The sequence below is a fragment of the Lates calcarifer genome, linkage group LG21 (genome assembly GCF_001640805.2).
Source record: "Lates calcarifer isolate ASB-BC8 linkage group LG21, TLL_Latcal_v3, whole genome shotgun sequence".
Classification (NCBI taxonomy): domain Eukaryota; kingdom Metazoa; phylum Chordata; class Actinopteri; family Centropomidae; genus Lates; species Lates calcarifer.
This window is the reverse complement of record NC_066853.1, coordinates 20,871,448-20,882,797: the sequence shown is the minus strand read 5'-3', so window position 1 is coordinate 20,882,797 and position 11,350 is coordinate 20,871,448. Positions and strand designations below refer to the sequence as shown.

The 11,350-nt window shown below is 40.1% G+C and overlaps 1 protein-coding gene across 1 annotated transcript in view; it reads right to left on the bottom strand.

Moving 5' to 3' along the window:
- Positions 1-5,781: 5,781 nt before the first annotated feature.
- Positions 5,782-11,350, bottom strand: part of tyw1 (tRNA-yW synthesizing protein 1 homolog (S. cerevisiae)) — a 51,335-nt gene continuing 45,766 nt past the window's right edge. The window contains exon 16 of the mRNA XM_018665570.2: positions 5,782-7,460. Within this exon, the coding sequence (XP_018521086.1) occupies positions 7,239-7,460 (222 nt within the window). The 3' untranslated portion in view covers positions 5,782-7,238. The remainder of the gene's footprint in view (positions 7,461-11,350) is intronic.

Genomic DNA, 11,350 nt, shown 5'->3' with positions numbered 1-11,350 from the left:
TGCAGCCAAACACTTCCTGGGGCAAATGTCAGTTTAGAAGCCGGATGCATTTTTGACTAATGTACTACAACGACACCAGATGAGAAGTGGCAGGAGTGAGTGAACACAATTAATTTAGTGTACTCCCACAATGTGGGAGGTCAGATGCATTTGTCTGTTGACAGAACATTTACGTTGTTGGCTTGTAATCACAGCTGGGCTTCACTGATGCTTCAAATGAGGTGAAAAATGAATTGTGGTCCAGGACAAAGACGCATCAATGCAGCTGGAGCAGAAACATCCACATCACTAACACATTCTCAGCACGTGGACTGTGCTTTCCCGCTACAGTCCCTCAGATGTGATTTTATTACAAAACACATCAATTATTTACCACATTATTGCATCATTGTATAGGGAAAATATCATTAACAATGAAGGAAAACAGAATTTATGTCAAATGATAAATGCTTCAGTTGTGATATAAAAATCAATAATAATATAATATAATATAATATAATATAATAATATAATATAATATAATATAATATAATATTACACTGTGATATAAGCATTTTTCATTTGCTTGTTGAGGAGATGGAGTGTAAAGCAACACCAGAGTGCAACACCCACAACTTCCATATTTTTAAACAACTTGAATGTATAATCTTGTAGATGAGTCCAGTGAAACAATGACCAATAAATCTCCTCAGCATAGCAGTAGACAAGGGTGTCCGTCGTGTTCTAATTTGTTTGGGGCTGTTGGATGTCATTTTCAGCAATTTCCTCCTTGGCACACGGCAGCTTCACATTTGGCTCCTGCTCCCCAAAAATCTGTTGGTTTGACAGAGTGCCAACAAACTCATCCCTGCATGTCTGAGTGAATTCATGTACGGACAGAGAGGCAAAGCCTCACACACTGGCACAGGCATCTGAATGTACAGGCACAGACATAAGCACAGGTGGATGCAGGCTGTTCGTCCAGTTTACAGACACTTTAGACCACAGATACAAATTCACAAAGGCACCTGAGCAGATGAGCAAGCGCTGATCCACGTAAGTACAGATCAAACCGCATGGGCACACACACACACACACACACACACACACACACACACACACACAAACACACATACACTGCATTCAGATGTACACACTGCAGACAGGTTTCTTGTGAGAAGCCCAAATGTTTTCATTTATTCAAAAGATTATTTTATTTAGAAGATGCCTCTGTTCCTTTAGGTCTCATGTGAAGTCTCTTTAAGCAGAAGTCACAATACCCCCAAAAATTCCTAAATGATTGAATCATATAATATCAAATCATATGGTAAATATAGAACAGTAAAAGATAAATCAAAATGTCATATAAAATAATCCAACTGATGTAAGGAAATTCTTCACACAGGCAGAATCCAAATTTCAAAAACTATGATAATAATACTCATTTCGTTATAATAATGATATAATATCAATATTTGTAATAATGTTGTAATATGATAGAACTATATCATTATCATATCATATTGTCCCAGAATGATCCCATAGATAGTCAGTGATCAACAACACTGAATTAGTGCCTGGACATTTGTTGACAGTGATCAGAAGCTGGACTTATTATGTCCAGGAGATGGTTATGGAGACAACCCACATCAGCCAGGAGGGATCCTGGGTTACAGATGGACACAGACAGGATGAGCTAAGGAACGGTGGACTGCTTGGAGCCCAGATTTTCTGGACATCTGGCCCAAACAGGACACACATACACACACACAGATGCACATGAACTCACAGTTATAAACAGTACATACGCATACACACAGAAGCTGAGGGGAAGAAGGGACATTAAGTAACGGTTGGAGCTGGTGGTGCTGCAGAACAGTCTGTGAACACTAGCCACCGAAGTGAACAGACTCCCTCACCCATCCCTCTCTATCTGACAAACACAAAATCACACAGATAACATCCTAGAACACATTAACAGCCATCTGCAAGAACCGTTATCACTTTCACATATCCTTCAGCTTTCGGCACACTACCATGAGGGAGGCCGCACACTTGAAGACATCATGTTTATAAATATAAAGATTATCCCTGTTTGAGTGGAAGCTGACAGGCAGAATAAGACACAGACTTATACACTGTTTACAGCTTCGCCATCACAGGCTGCCTCTGATCCTGTACACACCACCAGCAGCTTAAAAGTGGACGAGAAAGCCTCCGGGACAAAAGCAGGGGGAAAAACATCACCACCTACAGCTATTTTTCAACCGGCTCTATAGGGGCAGTGACCGTTTCTGGGTTCAGTGGACACCCTGCTGTTCTAATGACAACCGGCCAAGCTGCCCTCTGCTCAGCAAATATATCAACCTGTGAGAATATGAGGCTTGCTTCGCAGGCACATGTTCAACCTTTAATGGTTATCCTGTCAACAGAAAAAAAAGGAATCTTCTTATTTTTGTAAACCTCCAGAGAGGTATCCTGGACTCCAAGCCTGCCTGGAAATACACTTCAAAATAAACAGATTCAGTGTTCTAAATGCCAAAACAATTTCCTTTGTATTGGGTCCTTGCTTTCAAATGACACTCAACAGTGCACCACATTCAGTGAAGGAACTATAGCACAAAGCATTTGGATGAATTTAACTCTCCATCTGTTATAGTTTGGGTACAGCCAAGTGTGTGTGTGTTTTTTAGCTTCACATATGTTTTATCTAAATGCTTATTAAGACGGTTTGGGATTCAGTTCTTGTAGTGTGGGATTTTATTCTGGAAAAAAGCAATGTGTGTGTGATATATACCTGTATGAATGGAATTACTTAAAATACAGAGGACACCAAAATCTGACATTATCCTCCTCCCGTTCCTCTCTCAGCCATCCTCCAACAAAGCACACACACTCTTTCTGTTACAAACTATTTCCTGTTACTATCTTTTTTTATTTCAGTTGGTCTCAATTATTAATAATTTGTCTCTCTGGTGTTAAGAGAGGGCCGCTGCAGGCTGATAAAAACACATTTCTCATTCAAAAATTATCTCTGCATGCATTCACATTATGAAAAATTCATCTTACACTTCTGTGGACTGTAGTTTGCAGAAAATATTTACATGACAAAGCTCTATTCTGTAACAGTGTAGTGCACTGCAAAGCACATGTGATGCCATGATACACTGTTCTACCATTTATCTTGTATTTCTCCCTCTTCCTCTGTGCTTTACTTGATTTTTCTGTTCTTTTCCTTGAGGTTTTATTCTTGTTTCAGATACATTTTTTTTGTGTGTAAAGTTGTATGTATGTTTGTATATAGACTATGTTTGGCAAGATTAAAGAAACATATTTACTGAATGTAAATATTAATAAATATGATATTAGACATTTATAATGGTGCTGCTGCAACAACAAGAAAACATGCTCCACAGCAATATTGGATAAACATCTCATACATATACTTCTAACTTCTATTGGTATGTAGAGCTCAATTGATCAATGCATTAAAAAGCTCCACTGAATCCATTCATCATTTACTCTAAATGACCATTAACAGTCCATTTACAATCCATTCATCAATTACAGTGAATGAATGAACTGGTAATGGTCATTTACAGTAAACAATGAATGGATTCACTGGAGCTTTGTTGCAGTGTGCCAGTTAAATAAGTCTACACTGCAAGAGCACCAAACCTTGCTGCAAGAAGAGTGCATGAGACAATGATCATTTTGAATCCTACACTTATTTTCATTATCCACTGTAGGATATGTGCTCCTCGTGCCATTAAGGCTTCTCTACCATAATCTGAGCTTAAATCGTTGTTTGACAGACATAAATAGACTTGCATATTTTATTATTTATTAGAAGACCGACAAAATTAGGCAGGAAATAAATATCAAATGCTTCTAAACGCTTTTAAGTGTTTCCACTTCTATGGAAGTGTAGGCTATCTCTCTCCAGTACTGTAGATGATGTATCTGACCAGCAGAACCACAGGACTCAGACCCCACACTGAAGGGGATGATACACCTGTGAGGATGAGTAAAAACCCTGAAAATCCAATAATCTTCAGTGAGCAAGTAGGTAGAGAACGTCAAAGGAGCAACGTGTCAAGATCAAAACAGCCATGATGGGAAACCCAATACTTGAATGGAATACTAGAACTTAAAAATAATATTTTGAATCCCAGTGTCCTACTGTATATTAACATTATATGTTATAACAGTACATATATATATATATATATATATATATATATTATATATATATATATATATATATATATATATACACACACTGTTATAATATATAATGTTATATATATTATACACTGTTATAAGATGCACGTGTACTTCTGTACTGAAACTTGTTACCCAGTGTTCCCTGGGGCACTGCAGCTATTACCCATCATCCCCTGGGGCCCTGTCACCATCTCCAGGCAGGTTTTCTCTCCTGGGACGTGTGATCCGCTCCTGTCATTTGTCTCACTATGCGAGCTGGCACGTGTACTGTGAAACAAATAACAGCTGGAGATAGTGTACCTGAGTGTGAACCAGCAGCATCAATTGAAAGTGACCTCTTTTTAACCTCTATTTATTCAAGGAAAGTTTGTATGCTTGTTGTTTTGTTTTTTCTGTTTTGTCAGCACAGCAGTTGGTGGATGAGAGTGTTATACTCCACAACTTCTCCAGCCTTGTTTACACGTAATAAAAGCAGTGCCCTTGCTGCCACATATTTATAGTTACACAAATTCACACCCGGCAGCCTCAATCATCTACAGTTTACCCACTGAGGAGTGTGTTCTCTCTTGTGCTTTGTGTAATCTCACTAAAAACTCAAGTGTCTCAATGTAAGATAACTCAGCGAGGGACAGTTTCTGTCTGTATCTCTGCTGAGGTTTGGCAGATGACTAGAGCCATTGAGAGGTTACTACTTTTAGGAAAGAAACAAGCATTTTGTGTGATGGAAGTGGGAGTAGAAGGTTTTATTAGTTGCAAAATTCCCTTTTTTTTTTGCAGCACAGACATCCATCAACTCTCCCATCAGAGAAGCTAATTAGGCAATCTTGTTTTTTGTTTGTCTATTGAAGTGAAGATCAAGAGACTCTTCAAGAGTCCCTTAGTTCCGACCAAACTAAATTAAATCTCTAACAGAAATGGATAATTTGTCTGTGTGAATTTTCAAGGCACATATTTAATGTCATCAACCCATCACTGAAACACAAGGGCTAAACAAAAACACTAAAGAGAGAAAGACATGATAAAACTATTTCTTAACAGTTTATATGCCTTATTCTGTTATGGCCTTGTTGTTAAATTGTTGCTCACTTCTTACCATATATTACAGACACTGCAAGTCTTCTTTACAATGTGTCTAATTCTATTCTATGGGATTTCTAATTGTGCATTCACATATACTACAATACATGAACTACTAACTTACTGTAGTTTTGCATTTTTGAACTAGTACAGCAGGAACAAATTATATCTGAGTAAAATTAGTGAAGCAACAATGTGAGCTGCTGTGCTGTTGTGTCACACCTCTGCTCTGTCCCTGTTCAATTAGACTGCCTCTGTTGGCCTTAAAGTGCAGCCCAAGAAGCTTTCACCACAACTATTATGTCTTAAAATGTCAACTTCCCACTTTGTTCCCAGTAAAAAAAAGAGTGACAATATGATGTTGACCAGAAGTATAGTATGATGTGTGCCTTAATGCACCTGTGTGTGTGTGTGTGTGTGTGTGTGTGTGTGTGTGTGTGTGTGTGTGTGTGTGTGTGTGTGTGGGCTGCATGCAAAATTCACAGGTGACAAAGCAGATTACTCAAAACACATTTATTACAGTGATGTATCCACACACCTGCTGTTTGCCAACAGGGAGGCACTGAAACATTAGAGACCTGACAAAACAAATCAAAATTAAATGTTTACATCTGGATTTACATTCAAATACCACAAATTAAAATGGACTCAGTTTTTACAACTGGATTTCTGAAAGTATCAGTACAGGCTTTTTTTTTTCCCTCTGACATGCTGGACCTGAGGAGAGTTAGACCAAAGCTATATCACCCTTATCCTGGATGGTTGTTGAATGGAGATCAGACAGAACAAGCTTACATGTTGGATGAACATTTCAAATGCTACGTATATTTAGTGTATCTTTGTGCCTAGTGTCATGTCTATTTAATTAAGAGCCCAGAGATGTACTGAAATATGATATCAGACATGACATTGTCTGAGGATATGGTGATCACAACTCAGTGTTAAAGCTGCCATTACCTATTTTATTGTATGAGACCTACTAATGGTGTTTTTTCTGAGACTATATCATCCATCCCTAGTTTAGATCATGCCCAAAACGTTGTCATATTTTCAGGATCGAGGTACTTAAATTAGTCAAATATATAAATCATGTTTAATTTGAAAAATACCCACTTTTTACAGAATAGAAGAACTGTCTGTCAAAAGCTGAAACAATGTATTCTTCTATCCAGACTCAGAACACTCAAACTAAGCAAAGCTGACACTGGTGTGAATGTGCAATAGAGTACTGAGAAAAAAAAACAAACAAAAACACACACACACACACACACACACACACACACACAAAGAGAGCAATGAAAAGCCTGTGCTGCAAAGAGACTCTCCCAGTGGAGATGCAGCCTTGATGTTCTTCTCTCACTGCTCTAATCTCTCACTGCCAAGTAAATACAGCCACTGTCCTAATGAGTGGGTGGAAGAGCAAAAGGTGTCTGGGAAAGACGTGTAACTCCCACGGATGACATGAGGAGAAGTAGACGAGCTGTACCATACATGCTAATCATGTCTTGTGTTGCACAACTGTCTCTCTAGAACCTGGATTATAAAACCATATTAGAAATGAGGCCGATGATGAAGCCACTGCCAGGTTCAGCTTTTAAAAGTCTAAAATCTTCCCAAGTGCTGCCAGGTGATTGTAAAGATCAAAGCCACTGACATTTATAATAATGACCCTTTCAAAAAAACAACAAAAAAAAAGATCTATGTACATATAAGAAGCAAAAGAAGCACTTAAAGTAAATGTGAAGGGGAATGTCTAGAAAATAAGTGTGAAAGAATTGATTCTGGCAGTTTTTGGCTGATCTTGGGGGGTCGAGCCAATAAAATTAAACATCCTAATGTGAACAATAAAAAACTGTCCACTCAAAGAGAATAAAAACATTGAAGCCTATTTTCTTCATTATTTTTAGCTCTAAATATCAGTACTCTCTCTGTTAATCCTCTCTCTCTCTTATCTGTCAGCAGCCTGAGATGTCTTTGGTTTTGTTGCGTCGTTGGAAGCGTGTGTCAGCGGGGTCGAAACCTTGCTCGGAGGCTCCGAATAGAGCCCAGCTGGGAGTCTTAGCTATGTAGTCCAAGGCTGAGAAGCTCTGCTGTCCACCGCTCTCCTCGTGGGCCTGGACCAACTCCTGGAAACGTTCGTAGTCGATCCACGTCCACCACTCACCTTCCACCTTGAACTGAAAGCACACGAAAAAGGGAGAATGAGAGAGGCAGGGAGAGAGGTTAAATGTAGATATTTGCTGGCTTCTGAAATCTTTTTAAGGCATTTGCAGTGATACCTGGAATTCAGACCTGTTTCATGACCAAAATAAAGAAAAATGTTATTTATACTGTTCATTTGATATAAATCATGTGTGGATACAGACAAGTGTTGCATATTCAGATTCTAAACAACAAAAAATTTACAGATGTGATCAAAAAGATCAAGAGACAACAGAGGATGTTGCTCCACATCTACCACTTGCTGTTAGTTTGGCCTTCTTTTTAAACGGTTGTAGATTCACCAACTCCAATTCCTCACATCTCTTCCTTTATCAATCACTGCTTCTCACTCCTTCACCCAATTTGCCATCCATCTTAGTGAAGAGAAAAAGAGAGGGAGATAAATGGACAGAAGGAGAGGAAGGAGCTGAGAAGAGTGTGTGCACTTGTGTGTTTATTTGTTTGACAGTGAGGGAAAAGCCTCTAACATCACTCTGCCTCTCTAATCCTGCTTGTTTTCCCAAACCAGCGCAGGAGGTGAAGAGCGTGACCTCTACTTTCCCAGCCCACCACAGTGTTCTTCAGCTGATACAGTACCATGCTTCTGTTGTTGTCGGATAGTTGCAAAGGTGGGAAAGACTGAGAGCAAACAGAAAGTAAGCAAATCAGCAACAACACAACCTTTCCTTTTAAGTTTAGTGCTGTTCATGGCAGTGTGCAGCCAAGTTAGATCTTTAAAGAGGTCCTTGTTGACTTGAGCTCACTCGTGGGTATTGTTTTGAGTTTTTTGATAAGCTGTAACTGGATGCAAAATGGCAAAAGTTGTCACCAGGGATGACTGTTGTGCTTTTAGCTCTCAGCATTTAGCATTTAAAAGCTCTTTCGGGTTCATGGCTGCTTTGGACAGACCCCCTCATGTGCACTAGGGGCTTGCTTTTTTTAAATTCTCAGCCTTATATGAAACTGCTTCTTCTGCTGTAATTCACACAACAGGAGGGAAAAAGCGAGCATTACATCACTGACGTTTAAAAAAAAAAAAAAAGACAGCGGCTCAAAATGACAAAATGTACTCATGAAGCACTAACATTTATTTGCCCAGTTAAAGACTTTCCTGCTGGAGATGATGGCCCACTGAGGGAGTAACGGCACTAAGCGTTTGAGTGTTAGCCTTTAGATGCCTTGTGCCTGCCTCAGCCATTAGAGAAAAGCTACCCACTGCATTGCTAATGAGGCCTGAGAAAGGGGGGGATGAAAGCAGTATCTATTGGGAGTTAATGTTTCTGGTAATGAGAAGGGATGATATTTGTTCAGCCGGCATCTCGGCAAACAATTTCAGTCTCTAAGCAACAAAGCAAAACTGTGCTGTATAGGAAGAGAACAAGGACAGCCTGTTGTTTTTACAAACAGCGTCTTTGCTGAGGATCACTGAAGATGCTGAGGACAGCTTCTTCACTAAGCACCACAGGAGGTGCCCTCATGTATGAGCACATGCCAAAAAACGGTACAGTACTTTCACACTGATGTCTCGTGCCTCTCTTCAGAGAAAAGAAAAGTCAGTGCCGGAAGAAAAGAAATGTCTAAATATATGTTCTTTTACTGGCTTAGCGATGCATGCCCTGCCAGACTTGGAACTGCAACCCAAATAATTTTTCAAGTCAGTGTTATCTTCTTACTTGTAAGCAGGGTGCCATACTTTGTGAATGTTCTGCGGGGAAACCTTGGGTTCTAGGATTCATCCGGATGTTACTTTGACACATACCACCCACCTCAGCATTGTTCCAGACCAAGAAGACCAAGCAACAGATGCTGGATCAGTTTGGGATCTCTGGAGTTTGGAGGGCTGTTTGCCATGATCTTTGAGACATTTCTGAACAGTGTTTGTGGTGAGATGGGAGCACTGGGGGAGGCTCCTACCACTGGGGAGTGCTTTTGCTATGGGGGAGGGTCTTGGTCTACAACAATGTTTAGGTGGGTGGTACGTGTAACACTGAGATGAACATGAATGCCCAAGGTTTACCAGCAGAAGATCAATGATATTCACTTCACCTGTCACTGGTTTTAATGTTGTGGCTGATAATAGTGTAAATATATGCATTCCTATGTATGTAGGAAGCTGTTCCAACTGTTGCACCTGATACTAAGCATCAGTGATGTTTGGGTACAATCAAGACCCTCTGCCTCTGTGTCTCTCTCTCTAACTGGAGATTATCTGTAGAAGAGGAGATGGCATACAGCTATTAAGGAATATTCATCCATCAGTTCACCTAAACTTACACAAATATTAGAAAAAGGTTTCATACTGTAGCTTTAACTTCCACGTCTGCAAAGAGGCTTCACTTAAAAACAGGTCTGCTGATAGCACTGATCTGTAGCTCAACAGGTCTTTCAGGGAGGTTTGTGTCTTTCATGTGTCATATCTGTATTTTTCCTCACAATGTACTTTGAGAGAAAGGGAACTGAGATGGATGGAAGAGGGTGGAAAAAGAGGAGGAAAAAGATGAGGGTGGAGGGGATGGAGAGAAGAAAGACGAGAGATGAAAGAGAGAAAAGGCTGGTCGAGAAAGTAGAGCAAGGGGTGAGAGAGGCAAAGATGCAGAGAAAGAGAGAAATGCCCATCCATGGGAGGATCCCAGGGAATGAAAAAGAGCTAATGATGATGATGTGTCAGTGCTGGGAGAATATGCACACATGCACGCGCGCACACACACACACACACACACGCATAGCTCCCGATGTCTTTTAAAGGACTACATCAAACAGTGATATCATCCAACTGGAACTCAAAGATCTGAGGACTGTGAAGTAAGCAAGCATGCACACACGCACGCTCGACTGATGTGCTTTCTGTGATGCGTTTCAAACTGTTATGCGAGTTAACATTAAAACCTGGAGGACCTTTATTCTGGATTCTCTTCCTGCTGAGACTGTGCCGCACAAAGACATCCAGGATGCTGAAGACACTTAGCAGAATAACATCAGACTTTCCGTTAACAGGAGGAACCTCGAGTAAGAATGCCTCCAGTCCCCAAACTCTGCTGGATAATTGATGTCCGCCCAAAGACAGCAGTGTGCCGGAACACACGCATCTGTAAACATTTACACGGGGAGGCACTCATCATGTTGAAGTTTCTAGTTTTTGATTAAGCTTTTTCTACTTGAACATATCTGTGTCCTCCTTTACATTTTAATAGTGATGCACCAATTCCACATTTTTTTCTCCAGATACTAATTTTGATACTATGTGCTCATTTGAAACCTGTACTCTTGTACATTTAGGGTAAATTCGACCAAAACAAAAAGAGGACAGTGCTTTAGTTTTCACTGTTAGCTGGTAGCTTCTCCCAGGTAGTGGAAAAGGCAGTCAATGGAACAACTGGAGAAACTGTGGAAACTCTATCCAGTAAAAGAAACAGAGCCACATTGTTGGAAGAGACAAAGAAAGTAAAGGAGGGAGACTGATAGAAAGTGTTGTAAAATAAGAGTGGATTTCAGACTGGCACTTGATGGAGAGAGCCATGGTTGCACTGGGACAGAGAGACAGCTCTGGGACTGACAGTAGGATTTGTCCTGGTTGTTCCCACACTGACTCAGGAGAGAGCTTGAGAGGGGTCAGCACCTGTCGATGTTATTTCTTCTAGACCAGTAGAAATAACCAGCCAACTTAAGAATACACGATGTTTACTGCTTTATAGCACTGAGATCTGTTCTAGTCAAATCTAACAAGTGTGTGTACTCTGAAAACATTAACATTAAAATGTGTTCATGCTCTGACAACACATGTATGAGAATCTCCATATGGAAATTATAGAGAAGCAGACATACAGTACAGTACAGTGTGTGTGACCCTTCTGCACTCAGTTTTTTC